This window comes from Corvus brachyrhynchos, unplaced genomic scaffold, assembly GCF_000691975.1.
Source record: "Corvus brachyrhynchos isolate BGI_N302 unplaced genomic scaffold, ASM69197v1 scaffold302, whole genome shotgun sequence".
In the NCBI taxonomy this organism is placed as follows: Eukaryota; Metazoa; Chordata; class Aves; order Passeriformes; family Corvidae; genus Corvus; species Corvus brachyrhynchos.
The window spans coordinates 929177-946282 of NW_008237244.1; the positions used below are offsets into that span (position 1 = coordinate 929177).

Here is a 17106-nt window from a genome sequence, read left to right on the forward strand (position 1 = left end):
ACGTGATTTAAATTCAGCTTTTAATTTGGGCAGATTAAACTACTCAATAAGAACTCTTGTGCCAGTTATTCCTGTATCTGAAATTGGCATTTCTGATTTAACTGCTCAGGAAAAGAGCTATAGATAGAAGCATGTACACTGCTCCACAGAACTACATTCTCTAGACTTGCAAGATGCTAGTGGTTCTGAGACTGTAAATTTTTTTTTTTTTTTACACTTTAATTATCTCTCTTCTGACAAACTAGGTAGTTAGCATAAATATTATCAGCTTTAAACCCTTTGGAATCTCATGCCAAAACCAAATCTACACCAATTAACAGGAGAGATTCAATACTCTAAACTCCATTTTTGCTTTGGGCTGTTAAGAATCTGCTTATTTTGGTGATCCCATGAAGTGAGAAGTTCCTCAAACCATTGCCCACAGATGTTATCACTTTTATGGTCACACAAATAACCAGTGATGGAGAACAGTATGAAAGATATGGAAAACATTTTTAATCTTACCAATTCAAAATAAATTGATATAAAATGATTTTATCCTATTAGTTTTTATTATTATTTATTACTATTTAATTTTTATTTTTAATATTTATTTTTAATATTTATTTTTAATACTTATTTATTATTTTTATTACTATTTATTATTATCCTTGTTAAAGAAGACTAATGGATATCTAACATTCAAAATGTAAACATGTGAAAGTGTTATCTACCTGCAGCCTTCTTCTCTGTGGCTGTTGTTGGTCCATGACAGGCTGCTGTCCTATAAATGTCTGCTTTGATTTTTGAAACTGATGGAAATGTAGGTTTGAAGTAAAATTGTCACCATAATGATTTCATGACACCACAGATATGCATGCTGAAACAGACTCTCTTGTCTTTGAAGTACCATGTGTAGTAACTACTAAATGAGAAATTTCAAACCGAACATTCTGTTACCAAAACGTGGAAATAAAATCCTATTATGATTCTTCCCAGCAAAAACGTGATTCTTTCTTTTTCCCTATGAATATACACAGTCTTCAATAAAATATCTACTGATGTCATTTATCCTTTCTTTTTCTCAAGTAAGCCCAGAAGTGTCTTCTTAACTAGCAAGTAAAGAAATTCAATGGCCTTAGTAAAACTACTTTTGAATTTAAAGAGTAGTCACTGCTATGAAAAAAATACCATTAACAGTAATTTAGGCCATATAGTGGAGATTATACTTAGAATAAGATAAAAAGTAGGCATACAGTAAGCTAAAACACAGGAATTTTTCATGATATAGAACAAATAATCTAAATATTGAAGAATATCAGAAAGCCCAGTGATTTCCATGCCAGTTTTATGTAAATTTTAGAAGACTCTCTTTCTGACTCTAGGTCAGAATCCTTTTCAGAACTCCTGATTCAGTTCTGAACCTAAAAACTGTAGTTGGCTCAGTGACCAAAAACATTTATTATAACAAAGTTCCCTATCAGAGGAAAAGCTTTACTAAGCCTTGATAATTCTTTGAGAGGTCAGTATCTAGAAAACAGCTAACCCTCTCCATAACACTCTGTAATAACACTTGAATTGACAAGAGTGAGGAAATAAAAATCAAGTAAAAATATAATTCTTTGAATAAATAGTTTTGCTGCATGTTAACCTTAAAAAGAAAAACAAACATTACAAAAAGCAAGACAGGTTACTCAATGTTTTTGAGGAAAGTGATAGCATGAGCATGCAAACACTTTCAGAAAAGGTTCTAATGACCTCTTTTCTATAGCTTCAGTTATATTTATGGCATATCAGCATTAAATTCAAATGGCTATATAATTTTATCAGCAGTTAAGTACAACGTTTAGACTGAGTATATGGGGTTTGGCAGTACTCCAGATCAAGTGAACAGCTTTCTTGACTTCTAGAACATTGCAAGAGTTTTACTAGTAATGGTTATTGTTCCAACTGAGAAAGAAAAATAGATGTATCCACTGGATTTAACCAAACATTTGACCTTTTCTTCACCATTTTCTAATTTTATTTCCATCTCTGTGTTTTACAAAGATAAGAAAATATGTTTTAAGGAGAGCTTAAAGGAGAGCTTTCTGTTTGGGAGCTAGCATGAGATGCTGATGATTAGTCAAAGTGCCAAAATGTCAGTGTTGCCCTTACACTCTCTGGTTAGACAAATAAGTTACTATAATGTACTTTACACAATGTAATCTCTAAAATCTCTTCTTTTCCCCAAGGCAAAGGGCCACCATCTATTCCCTCATTGTTTTAACCAAAGACAACTTTGGTCAAAAATATTTGGAAAGAAACCATATAGTTTTCTAATTCATCATTCTCCTATTATCATTCTCACTTCCCATAACATGAACTTCATCCTGTCTTCTGTTGTGATAATTAGCTTTGACTTATGAAAGATATAAAATTATTAAATATTTATACAAAAAGACCTTATATAGATTACATAAAATCTGGGATTCTTGAGTGAGAACATTTTAAGCAGCTGATGCATCTTAAGGGCTAGAAGGATTTGCCAGGTGCCCCAGTGCAGATTTTTCCCATCAGTATGAAATGTACAATCTTTAGATGCAGTTGTTTCTTTAGATTGAGTTGTTGCACCTACCCCTGGGCACTGCACACCACAGTGAATAATGAAGCTGTGGTGGCACTTGGTGTTGTGCCCTTCCCTCATGAGAATGATACTCACCTGTGCTGCCTGGGGGGGGGTGGGTGGTGCTCCAATCCACCCTGTGTCAAGTACAACCTCAGCATTTCTTACACTTTTGTTTAGAGTATTTAATATGAAAAATATTAAAAGTGTGGAAATAATATATGAGAAGAATAGTTGCACATATATAGCTTTTCTGAATTTCTAACCATGCCAACTTAGCACCAGGAACGTTGCAGCAAACTGCAGAAGTACGAGAATTGGAAATGATGCAGCAAACTGCAGAAGTATGAGATGATGCAGCAAAATACCAGATACTAATGATGAGGAATTTTTGTATGCAAATACTTCCCTCCTCCCTTCTTTTCTCAATACGATAACCAGTAATAGTCCTTCTCACAACTACCCTTTACTTGAAACACTTTTATATTTTTTCTCTTTTACTGGAATTTGTCTTTTTTTTTTTTTTTTTTTTTTTTTAATCCACTTCAGCTTTTATCTTCTTTTCAGCACCTAAAATTTCTGGGAACCAATTTTTATCAGTGCATTTCTAGTTTTAGACTTTTGATTAGGTTATCATAAAGTCTTCACTTTTCCATTAGGACATACTTAATTTAGTCATCTTTTTTCTGCAAATGAAAAGTACTCAGAACTTCTTTCTATTTTTAGTTTTAGATGATGAATGCTCAGAAAGAAACTATGTTATTAATATTATATAGTGACAACTACTGTAAAAATAAGTCAAAAATGGATTTGGCTAGTGCTTCTTAAACCAATGCATCACAAAAAGAAGTCATTAAAACTGTGGGATAAACTGTCAAAAACTGAGAAACTGTTTTGAATCAGATACTCAAGGTCTCAACTCATGCATTAAGAATACAAGAAAAAGAATTAATTAAGACTAAATTCACGGCATACAAGTTTTACTTTTTACAAAACAAAGTCCCTAAGAAAATTAAAGAGACATCAGCCTCCAGAGCTCACACAGAGAGAGGTATTCTCAGCATGTCAAACCTCCACTAAGGGAAAGCAAATGGCTTCAAACCATGATGTATGAATCATCCCAGATGTACTAAATTGTACCTGGAATGAATCCAGTCCCACGTTGCATCATCAGCAGGCTGCTAATGGCATCAAGGCCAACTCAAAGTGACACAAAGTCAGCAATCAAGATTTTATGCCAGAGTGCTGATGTTCCTACACCAGAGAAACCTTCAGGTGCCTCATTAAAAGAGTGTTGATGCTTCCCTACCGTGATGTAACAGGAACAAAAACAAGTAGGAACACACATAGTCTTCTTCTGACAAGTACAGAGCAAGACCTCCTGCCTCCCCAGGTAGCATTCCACAGCCAACCTGAGGACATAATCTTTTAGCTTCCTCTTTAGTAAACATAAGAGTTGATCTACATTTTTTTTCTCCATACACTGAATGAATATTTTACAGAATATCTCTAATGTATCTTAGAGATCAAGGCATTTACCTGAGACCTGATGATCTGTCTTTCCTTCAAAATCTTAAATGCTTCTTAGAACTTTGCCCTGAGTACTGACAAAGTGTGGACAATGTAAAGGCAGGGACACACACACGTATGTACACACACCCTTCACATTAAAATAGTTTGCAAATTAGTTCCAAATCAACAAATGAATGCTAAGAAATGTTATAAAATTTAAAAATAAATAAATTGTTCATAAGTGGCTTATATCATGGTTTTTAATGAATACAGTGTTCCAATAAAATTTCTGACATATCTTAATTATTTATTGTTTTGATTTCATCTTTCTTACTGATCTACATACACATTCTGCAAAAAAAAAAAAGAAAAAACAAGAAAAAAACCCCAAACCCCAAACCCTGAGCTTCATTATCTGGGGCTGCAGTTGGAATACATTAAAAGAACTTCAATATAAGTCATCAGGTAAGCAATAAAAAGTACTGCAATGTATCTACATTTCATATTATTGTTATTAGTATTAAAAATTTGGTAGTGAACTGCAGGTTATTCCTTACTCCAAGAGTGTTTTCTTCAAGTTGACTCCAAGGCTACATTAATTATCTGTAGCTGTAAATCACTTAAGTTTAGACCAGTAGCAGTTTCTTCCCATCATATCCTCTACCTGCAAATTCATGTTTTATATTTAATTATAATTAATATTTAAAATTTCTTACTAGTGGATTCTTCTATATGGAGAATAAACTTATTGTAATTTTCTATTGCTGATTTTTATGAAAAATTGTAGATATACTCCAGAAAGGTCCCAGAGAGCACTTGTTGAAGTAACAATCAGTAAAGTCATACCCTACCTTTAGCTAAAAGTCAGCTAAAAATCAGAGTACCATGTTGCTACTTTTATAAATATAATAGAGTTGTAAAACATGAAGGAACACCAGAAAAAAATGTAATACTCCAAATAGCTGAGAAAAGACAGTTAATGTTACATTAAACATATGTACATTAATATTTAGTAAAGTATACTTAAAGAACACAAAGTAAAGATATTATTTGTAAGCCACTATCAAGGCTTTTTTTTCCTGTACCATTTGGGGCATGGGAGGATTTGTTTGTTTGTTTCACATCTTTGTTCATGTTTTTAAAATATGGCAGCTTTGCTCCCTCTTCTGGTTATACACCTGCACCACGCCAGACTGGTTAGGGCAGGCCCGCTCTCAGTCAGTTTCTTTGAACATCTGGGAAGAAATGCTCCCCCAAGTCACTTGTTTGGACAAGCACTTCGGGGCGATTTTGGAAGGACTGATATAAGGGGGAAGAAACAGTGCAGAGAACCTATGAGGGAGACGAAGACACCATGAAAAGACACCATTGCTGTTTATGTAGATTTCTGGGTTACAAGTCATAGGAGACTGGGCAGCCAGTATCCTGGATAAGCTTTACTACACACTTGTCCTGCTTATATCCCTTTCTCCCAGCATCCATGCCTGGTCTACTGAAGACCAGACACTAGACTAGATGGATTTTCAGTCTGAGCTGGTAGGCTATCCTCATACTGCTCCAATAGGTAAACACAAGAAAAATCAAAATATCTCCAGAATTTAATGAACAGTGAATTTAAAAAAGGAAAATTACAAGTAATGTCCAAAATAAATGTGGAGCAAAGTACGAGCTTCTGCTCTACACCTCTCTGCCACAGTGTCTCCTCAGTTTGCATTTCCATTCCCTGGGTGTCAGGGAATACTCTGTGCATGCAAGGAAATGTGAACAGCCTACAAATTCACTCTGCAGAATGCAGAAGGTAAGGTTTAGCTTGATATAGGGTTTGGGATATTTTTTCCATGTTATTTTTATATTTATTGAAAAAGGTGCAATCTTATAGCAAGTCTTCAAATATTTTCTAAGCAGAAAGATAATTTTTTACTATATGATTATACATTCTCTCACAAACACAAACACACAAAAAAGCTCTGCAGAAAATCACAGGTACTCTACCCTTTTTAAATGCAGCTAAGATTGAAGCTTATGGTACAATCCTAAAATGTTAAAAAAATCATTCTAATCATAAAAGGGGTCTGAAACTAAGTCAGTAGTTTTAAGCACTAATACCGACCAATGAAGAAAATAAAATAAACAGCTTACACAAAGATGAAAAATATAGATTTGTTTCTTCAGAAAGCTCTAGGTTTTTCTGAATGTCAAGTACTGCTACTTCATCATATAAGAGTTTTCTTATTGCTCAAATTTACACACAAATTTACACACAAATTTACACATGGACAAGTCATTCATCTTTACATGCAAATACTGTCCGCACCAAAAGGCCCATTTTATTCTTCTGCCTTATCTCTGAAAGGTTAGATTAGTAACCAGACAAACTGTGTTTGACTAGGAGACAAAATGACATCCCATTGTCACATACCAGTCTTAGAAATGCTATGCAGTGCTGTGATGTTGTTTCGAAAGATGCAAACTCAAAATTTTCATGAGTAAAATTTGAAGGTTTTATGGACAAGTTAGTAGCTAGACTCTTTCTCACCTGTAATACCTCCCTGGTAGTTTTAGAGCTAAATTTGTAAAATCATAAGGATATCACAAGGAATTTTAACAGAATGTAGGTTCTTCAGTCTGGAGCATTTTATTGGTACTTTACTTTTCCTGGTTTATGTTGTTGTGTTGTGGGGTTTTTTTAATTTCACTCTTTTCCCAGCATGAAAGTTGCACTTATGTGCCTGCCTACAACTAGCACAATCTAACCAGGTCTACACTTTATTTAAACCTTACTTTGCTTGAACTAGAATTTAATTAAAATGCAGTATTTCTCTAGGTACTCCTAACACATACAAATATGTTAAGTATTTTCACAGCACACATAAAACACATCCAGTATCATTTCTCATGCAAAATTCAGAAGCTGTTGTGGTCTCTTAGTGATCTAGAGTCAGTAAGCCAGAGGAAGAGAAAGCACTTAGGAGACTCACAGCAGTCATATTCAGTAGTTCAGGGAAAGTGTAGGCCCCATTTCCACAAATCCAAGTGGTCTTAGATGGAAAAACTGCTTGGGTCAGCTATCAGGATGAGAGTGCCCTCTGGCCTGACAGGAACATGCTTGTTTTTCAAAAAAGTGTATTTGAACACTACTTCTGCAAGTCAGTTAAGCAGGTCCATCTGTCAACACTTTGACTGGCATCCCTTTATTCTGCCTAGTTTGCCCTTCAGTCACCTAAACTCTAGACTGTGTCTAAACTGTGCAACAGTTTAGAATAATCTGGAATACAGCGTAGTTTCAGTTCTATTCCTTCAGGCAACCAGACTGCTCACAGAGCGGTGGGACTCCCATGCATGTGGAAATCAGAGTGCACAGAAAGGGCAGAGACTTGGGTCTTGTCTTGCTGTAAACTCAAGACACCAATATGCTCCAGACACTTCTCAGTCTGGGAGATGAGAACTGGAAAGCATTCCTGATTCCTAATATAGACAAAGATATGGTGTAATCCTATAAAATATTCCAAAGAGTGAGGGAATATGAAACACTTAAAATTTTGCTTTGGTAACTACATCGTTTTCTATGCACCCTAAATTAAGACAGTAAAGGGCAGAATTTTACCTGGATTAATTTTGCTTAAAATTTTAAATTTAAAATTTTGCTTTGGTAACTACATCGTTTTCTATGCACCCTAAATTAAGACAGTAAAGGGCAGAATTTTACCTGGATCCTTTTCTCACAAACTCAAATGATCAAAAGGTGTCATACAAAATACATGAAAGATAAATGCAAAAGACCTGAGGAAGATTGGAAAGGGATAACAGTTTTGGTAATAAATATTTGAAATTGAATATTTGGCACCGATCATTCTTTTGGAGAGTAAGAGCCCTGCAGAAGAAACTTCTAAAACATAAAATGGACTCCTTAGAGAACTAAATAAAAGTATGAAACAAACTATCTTAAATGCAAGTTAGTAGTATTTAGTTGATTGTGCAATGTACATCTTTCAGGCTCTATAAGTGTATAAAATACTGGTTTTGTTGAAGGAGTGGAAGATAGACCAAGAACAAAAACTACTTTTGCCTGACTAAATCACTATTTATCGTTTTGTCAGCTTTGTCAGATCAGTGGCAAAAGCTTCTAATTTTGCTACGACTGGAATTTAAATCTTAAAAGCATGACACTGAACCATCTGGTAAGTAGCATGGATTACAGTTACAGCAGCAGACTCCCAGTATTTGAATTCATTCAGGACTATGCTGGCACAGCCACCAGAGCAAGCCAGGTAACCCCGTGAACTGCTCTGCCAGTCTGGTGACACGGCACCTTCTCTGCAAAGGCACACCACTCAGTCTTGTCTACACTTGATAACAAGAGACATTAAAAATGGTGTGGTCTTCCTTCCCAGACAATGAACTAGCACAAGCAAAACAGAATCCCTGCTCTCCTGATATCTGTGTTCCCTCCTCTAAGTTACTGCAAGGAATAGACAGCTAGGAATGGCCCATAACAGTGCAACTGGGTCTATACCCCTTGAAGGTTCCAGGCAGAGATGGAACTGTAAGAGTGAATACCCAAATTTTAATAAATACAAGAAACTACTAGTTTATATTTCATTCACTGGCAGAAGACGTCAATGACACAAAATCTAAATGTAGTATGGCCCTAGAAGCATATGGAAAAGTAGTAATATATTTCTTCAAAATTATCAAAGCAATTTGGAAGCATGAACTCGAATAAAACTTCAAAGTAAGCTGCAGTTGTTCATTGCAACTTTCTTGTTCTATTTTTTAGATAAGAAACCTAAATCTCCATGTTAACATTTCAGTGCTTTGAATTAAGCTCATTTCTACAGCATTTGAAAGAGAGGAGAACATCAAACATAATACACACTAAACAACAGAAATGATGGCTAATAACATAAGCCTTTCTCTAGAAGTATATGATAATTAAAATGGTCCATTTTTTCTAGTCACATTAAAATGTGACAAGCTTGTAAAATATGTATCCAAGCAATGTAAAAGAATATAGACCTGGTAAAAAGTGGAAGACAATGCAGACAATTTTGCAAGTGTCTGCAAACTGTACTTGGCCTTTTAGGGTAAGACAGACCGGGATTTCCAAAATGAGAAGAAATACAGAAACTACCCCCTTAGCTCTCCATAGCCAACCTGGTGAAATATCTGCCTAGTGTAAACTATATCCTCAGTAATACAGTTAGCTGCAAAAACATAAAAATGTGGAGCTTTTGATTACAAGAAATATTTTTAAACCACAGTTGAAATAATTATATCCAAGAAGTAAAACAACACACTGAAACTGAATATATGTGAACTTACTAGTTTTGAGCTAGTGAACTAAGCAACACACACACATGCAGCAAAAAAATAAATGAAATTTTTCAAGCACCCACAATTCATAAGCAATATCATAATCAACTTGCCTTTTCGCCCATTAACAGGTGGGGTTTGATGTTTTTCCTCACAATCTTTACAACATTAAAAACAGACAATGATGATTAACAACTGGAACAGCTGCTATGATGAACAATGCAACTACAAGCACACACAAACGTGTTGCAGCTATGTGAGCCAAACTCCATGCACTATGCTTGAGTTACCACAAAACACAAAAAAAAACCACAAAACAGAGCAAAGAGCACACAGTACATGCACCACTGAACACCACAGCAACAGAACCATTAAAAAAGCAATAAAAAAGTAAACTGTATTATAATAAAAAATGGGAAGGCAAAGATCTTAAAGGACACTTTGGATGCCTAAGTGAGAACTAAAATTAAAAAAAAGTAAACCTGCTTTCCACCTCTGAAATCGTGAAATTACTCTAGCTACTTCAGTGTTTTGGACAAGTAATGAGTCCCATCACAGTCATTATTCCTGACCTTTTTTCATAGAAGAAAATAGTAATCCATATTTTCTTCTCTTAAATAACAATGGGAAGAGAGTTCAGGGCACAGGATTCAGGCACTTACACTTTTAAGCAGCATTTAGCATTTTAGGCATGCATTTGTATGCTAGTAATTTTCCCTACCAGCTAGTACTAAATGTGTTTCTTGATTAGCTCATCTTTTTTATATTTTTTTGCACCACACTTCCACCACTTGTGGCAATTATTAACAACTAATTATGGAAGACAGAATGTAACATATTAACAAGGCATGTAAACGCAAATTTATGCATTTTTGATTCTTCCTTTGAAAAAGAAGCTGAAGAACAAAAAAATGATTGAAAAAAATCTTTAGATCTCTGCATATCTTTGAACCCATACTGGGCGTTTTTTGAAATTAGAAGTTAAAGTTTTATGTTTTAATCACATGGTGTTCCAGTTGAAAAAAGTATTTTCAACTGTTTGATTTGATCATGAGCTATCAGTTGTCATCACACTACCAACTGAACTGTCTTCCAAGCAGGATGAAGGACATTATACAAAATGGTCGAAGTATTTCCATGTAATGCAGTTATCTACTATTTTTGTCCAGCATCAGTCTGCTTACACAAACTAAGGGGGAAAAAGAAGTGACATGACACAAAAAAATTTACTTCCCTGCTTGTAAAAATTATCAATGCAAAGTAGACTGTACCACATCTAAGAAGCATCCACCCAGATCTGCTAAGTCTGTAACTTGAGCATAGTGCCAGAGTATTTTCATAAAAAAGAATAAAAAGAGTAAAATAGTTGGGTACTTTTTCCACATTGAAATATTTTAAGCATTCACAACTGGCAAATAAACTATGCTACAATTAATTTGTTTGTGTTGTTTTTTCATAAAATGATACAAATATTCTCTGGATTCTTTATGCTTAATCTGCTTACAAGCTGGCTGGTAAAGCTTCCCTATATACTCAGGGGAGAACATATCTAAAGGAGATGGGCACTGCGGTCAGACAGACCTGCCTCGACCTCTGCCTCCTGAACTCCAGTACGCTTGTTTTCTTCATCTCCTGCTGCATTTGTATAGGCAAGGGATGAGAGGGGGAAAAAAGCAAGACAAAAACATGCATGCTTTGTTACAAGCTGTTCAAATAAAAGATGAACATCAAACAAAAGACATCCACAATAACATACAAACCCTCAGTCTGTGGCGGTGAATCAAAGATTAAATAAATTGTAGTGCTATTTTTCATTTATATCTAGAGCTTACTCCAGTGAGATCTTTCTGCAAGAATTGATGCCCACATGCAGCCCTTAATGTTCTTTGTTGCCAATCTCTTACTAAATTTTTAAGCACTGGAAAGCAGACAATGAGAACCAAAGAAGATAAAACAGACATATTGGTAGATAATTAGTTTACATCTTCTGCTTGGCTTTGCTTTAGTTTTTCTAGGAATAAAGTCCAAGCCTCCATTCTCAAACAGCATATTTAAAATTGTATATAAATCATAAGCTAGTGGACATACTTGGTACCTTAAAAAGTGCAGAAGAAACAAAGCAAAATATCCTCAATTTGGCAGATAATAGGCTTTTTTTACCTGGATTTCAGAGTAGTTAGAATGCCAAAAGAAATACATTTTCCACTAGCATCTACAGTTGCCTAGAGCATATTTAAATACTAGAGAATGCTGAAATAGTTGAGAACAACAGTGAAAGTGCCATTGATAATAAGAAACAAAGATTTTTTTAAAGTCATTAATAAAGAACGACAACTTTCTTTTGTGACAAAGCTCATGAGGGTAACAACAGTAATAATCCTGAAGAGTCTCAAACTGAATAACTGATTTACCATACACCTGCTTTAATTTAAATGCCAGTTATTGATTAAACAGCTTTGATGTGATGCAATATAGTGCAGTTTTTCAAGGTTCCGATTTAAATTGTTTATTGATTTTTCATGTTCTCTGTTCCCGGAATTCTTTCCACTTCTCTCATTACTTGTATAAGTTTATGTGCAATTAAATAGCTCATTGAATTACTTGACTTCAGATTTAGCTAGCATGTAAAATTAATTTTAAAACTACTTGTTCTAGGAAGTTATTGTTAATAGATAAATTCAGGCTATAATCAAACCAGTGCAATAGAAACTGATCTGTGCTTAGATTTCTGCTCTACAATTCTGTGATAAAATCATGACATTTAAATTCCAGTTGAAATCATGACATTGAAAATTCCAATTAAAATATTCAGCAGATTTATCATCTGTACAGTCAACCTTCTCTCATAGAAACAAATGTCTAGAAGATGTGCCTAAGACTTTAAAAAAACATTTTCAGTGAATTGAATTTAAATGGTTTTGGCATGTTGGTACCCTGAAATGTAAATTAACAATGGCTGTCATGAGCAGAACTGTATGACTTCTCAGTGATTTTCCTTTATCCCCTTTGTAGTCTCAGACCTAGACAGAAAGATCTTCAAATTTCATAAAGCTGTTTAATTTCTCCTTTTGCCAATATGAGAGAAAATTATAAACTATGACTTCCCTTGAAAGATCGGAACATTTTAAGCAAGCACTTTAAACTCTGGGTTATAGGTAAAGTTTGTTCGAGTTTTTCTATGGAAATTGCACCAATGTAAATAAAATATTTTAATATTCTTCAAGGGCTGAGGATTCTGCTGCCTTTCAGGAAAGTGAACTAAGCATCCACAATTAAAACCCCAAGGTGTATTTTTGCAAATTCGTAGTTGAAATCACAACCCCAAAGCAGATTCAGGAAGTATCCTAAGGAAGCCTTGTGACTGATGTTAACTAACCTATTCTGTTTACTTTGCTGTCAAGCACACAAAATGCAAATTACGCTGTGCAAGTATGAAGGTTTCTAACATCCCACATAGAAATATCCACACAAAAAAAAGGGATGGGTGCAAAGCTCCGTACTTCCATTTTTTGGACTGCTGTGTTTGCCTAAGTCATCAAGTTCATAGCTAAGCTGAAGATAATGTAAGGTCCTATCCTATATTTTATAGATGTGATCAATCATTTTTATAAAACAAAATACCCATATGCCATATATTTTAAAAACCCTGCAAAATCATAGCTTATAGAGTATGATAAAATCATGACCAGTCTTAATACTGGTCCTCTGCAATTGCATTATAACCATCTTTCTCTATCTCCCATCAAACTAGGGTAGGGTTATGTAAAACACACAGTAAAATTCCTTTTAATTTTGCAAAACTGTACCTCATTTAAAGAAATTATGTTCTGAATGAGATAAAACCCCTTAAAATAAACAGCATGTACTTCTCTCCATAGTATCTGTGCTTTCCTAACCATCAGAATGTCTCTGTGGCTTCCATTCCAGACTGTATGAGTTGCAACACTACATTGTCACTAGACATCTGTCCTTTTTAGAGATTTGAGTATGTATCTGAGAGATATAAAAACTGACTAAAGGTTGCTAGCTATCCCTGATTAAACCTAATTGAGTATTCCTGTTAATTCCACTAATATCTAATTTTATTCTGGAAAAAGATTACCCACACCTGAAGTTAAGAGAGGACAGTTAATCAGCACTAATATCAGCCCTTAACAGGTTCTGAAATAACTTTCCCAAGACACAAGATTATTATGGGATCATATAATTAAAGTCTGTACCATAGAGCATAAATAGAAGGGCAAATCCTTACTGAGCTCTACTATTTGCTAAATATCTGAGCACTTCATTTCCAAATTTTAAGGTTTTATTACATCTATTTGGGTTAACATGATTTTCTAGTTTTTATGGTTGGGTGGATGGTTGGGGGATGGTTTTGTGGAAAGAAGAAAGAAAGGGCTATGTTTTATTTTTAAAAGGAAAAGCAAAAATCTATATTAGGAAAAAATATTTTCTCTCTGATTAGTAATTAACAATGAACTGGAAGGGTGCATACTGAATACTTTCACTTTATGGTGTTCCATTTTAATTAGCAGCAAGCAGTCAGTGATTTCACCCTCCTGCCAAGGCGAGTAAGAACAAAGAAATACATTATAGCCATATATGAATGAAAAAAAATCATGTTAACCCTTAAGAACTATAAATACTGCTGTATTCACTTCTTGGCAATAGCATGAAAAATACAGAATACTTAAGGGTCCATCAGCATTTCAGCACTAAAACCAAGTTTGATTTAACGACACTTAAACAATTAACAATGCTTTAACAATTTAACAAATGTTCATTTAAACATGGTATCTCTATCTCTACCATAATTTAAAAATATACAAACAAAATTTCAGCTGAAAAAAAGTCTTCTGGCACATCAGTAGTGAAAATTTGTTAGGTGGTCCCAGACATATTTTCAGAACTATTTTCTAACCACATAACATGAAAATATACTAATCTAATTACGTCTACAGCAAAACCCAAACTGCCTAGATGCCAAGGTATAGCCTGGGTAGATAAGCTAAAGACATGCATTTCAGAAATACCCAGTCTTTCTTCTGAGCAGGCAAATCTGATCCTGAAAGCAACACACCAGTGGCAACCTAAGGAATTAGCAAAAATATGATGACCATAAAAGGCTGTAAATGCAACATAACTAAGGATATTGTATGTTCTACTGAGCATGTGGGACACTGATAAAAATATGTTTGGGTCAGTACACCACAGACACGAATTCATAGCTACTCCCAGGTAGCTTTCTTAAAAGCAAACATCTTAGGCTATTTTGAAAGAAAGTATTCAAGAGGTACCTACATGTCCTGGAGCAAAAACTCCCAACCTAAAACAGTTCATTCAAATAAATCTAACCCAAATCAATGTATTTTAATTCTCATCCTAATTTGGAAAGCAATTACCCAGAGGGTTGGGTTTTTCCCTGTAGATTCCTTCCCTTCCATTTCTAGTCACACAGCCATAAGCATACCATATCCCATATTCTAATGAGTGCTGCCCTATAACAAAAAAATATCTCCAACAGCAAATTACTCCCTTCTTTCTACTTGAGTTATGGCATTTCTACTACATTTAAAGAAAAGGTATGCAGTTACAACCTTGTAAGAAATACAGATTATTCAAATGCATGCAAACAAAATGAGACCACTGTAGGAGTCCACAGCAGATAAGTTTTTCCCTCTTTTTCACAAAGCTGAGATGACTTCCAATTCATCGTTGTCTATAAGGTATCTTTTACTAACTCTTTTCATCAGTTTTATTTTGATTTAATCTAGTCAACAATAAAATCCTTGATTTCAAAATAAAAAAGTTTAACCTTCACAGCACGTTTCCATGGAATATAGAAACACCTCTCTCATTTGAGTCAAGTATGTGTTCTGCAAGAGCAGAAAGGACTACTCTGTGACAACATTTTTTGGTATGGTGATACAGCCTTCCCAACATCGCACAAAAGTTTTGATTATCACTTGGGCTTAAAAAAAGGCATTGAAACCTACTCAAATATCTACAAAACTTTCAGGTTTAATGATGGCATATTTGTTAAATAACAACATACACTCCTTCTATGGTAGTCAGTGTTTCCGATTCTATTAAATTTCAGGTTTTTTAACTGGTACTTAATTTGCCTAAAATAACTTTCTGCAAAATTCTCCACAGTAAAAAGGCTGCTATTAATCTTAATTACGTTCTGTCACTGAACGAAGTTAGGTAATCTGCTGTTCTTGCAGAGCACTATCCTTTATAAAGAAAATTATTGCTCCCTTCAAAGAAAATTATTAGAAAATCCTAAAGAAGGACAGAAAAAGCCTCAAAGAAGAACTCTATTGGTATTAGAATATGAGCTCTTAATTCATGACAGAAATTTACATAGAATGCTCTATGAAAGCTGTATCTATGGATTCTGTTTTTAAGAGTGTTTACTATCTTTATATGTGTAAATTCAATATGAAATGTGTTGAGTTAGTGTATCTTGAGTCACTGATGATGCTTTGATTGTCTGTTAGAACATCAACATCTGTGGATCTGGAAATTTTCCATAACCCAGATTTTCCAAAAGACTGCTTTTTTTCAAAAGACAAAGTAAAAGGAAAATATTACTCAGTTTTCGAGTAAAAACAGAGTTCCTCAAGTCTCAGCAGTACTTACCAGAGGAAACAATTCTAGCACTCCTATAAAAAATAATTATTTTATTGTATTTGTTACATTTCTCTCTATAGAACCTACGATGTAAATAATAAATAAGACTGGTACCCTCTCTAATCAAACACAGTAAAAATATGCAGTACTTCACAATTGCTGCTCTAAGGAGCTCACCGTCTAAATAGATACACTAAGCAAAGAGCAGGGAAGAGTGGTAAAACATAAAAGCATATACAGCAATGACAGCAAACATCATGGGATTAGATGTGATTATTTCCTGGAATATCTAGACTGTATTTCAAAGAAGCAATTCACAACACATAAGACAACAAAGAAATTAATATAATAGAGTGATGATCTGAGAAAACAGGAGTTTTCTTTTCATGAAGTTTTGTTTCCAAAATGGAAAGAAATACTGTAAATATTTGAAATACTAAATTAAAAAGTCTGATGAGACAAACACAGTAATACTACATAAAGACCCTCAGTGGTATAACCAAGGACTGCAATTGATATCTTGTGGCTTGCTATTAAGTAAATTAAGTGGTTTTAATACTATAAAATATAAGGGAATTTTATTCTAAGCAAAAATATTTTAACTTTTTGAAAGACTATTTTAATTCAATTAATTTTTGTTCCCATATTATTTGAAAATTGCCTACCAATTCAGCAAATGTATCACACTGTAGCATATTTGCAATAAAAACATTGTTCTGAGTAAATGTATGGCTAACATAAAACATGTCAAATATCCTCCAATGCTTATACTTAAACATGTGCCTGAATACCTGCTAATCCCGGAAGTGTACATACATAACTGCCAAAATGCTCTTATTTGCCATAGGGTAAATTCTAGGTCTTTAGAAATGGGTATATGTCTAGGTACTTTTCTAATGACAATCATATTTAGATAGTATTATTTATATTGTCTTTTTTTCATGTAGAATCCTGTAAAATTTATGAGCCACAGGTCTAAAAATAAAGACTAAATCATATGACAATAATTCTGACTATGTGCAGTCAAGTAACACCAATTGCAGTTGGGTTTGTTTTTCCCT

At 34.3% G+C, this 17106-nt stretch overlaps 1 protein-coding gene across 22 annotated transcripts in view; it reads right to left on the reverse strand.

Annotated features, from left to right (window-relative positions):
• Positions 1 to 17106, reverse strand: part of RIMS2 (regulating synaptic membrane exocytosis 2) — a 393792-nt gene that overhangs the window by 117299 nt on the left and 259387 nt on the right. For 10 of the 22 annotated variants that reach the window (XM_017730312.1, XM_017730302.1, XM_017730304.1 and 7 more), the window contains 2 exons: positions 10991 to 11044; positions 9523 to 9567 (listed from right to left, as the gene is read on the reverse strand). The exons of the other annotated variants lie outside the window; for them this stretch is intronic. In XM_017730312.1, coding sequence (XP_017585801.1) covers positions 9523 to 9567; positions 10991 to 11044 — 99 coding nt within the window. The remainder of the gene's footprint in view (positions 1 to 9522; positions 9568 to 10990; positions 11045 to 17106) is intronic. 22 annotated transcript variants of the gene reach the window in all.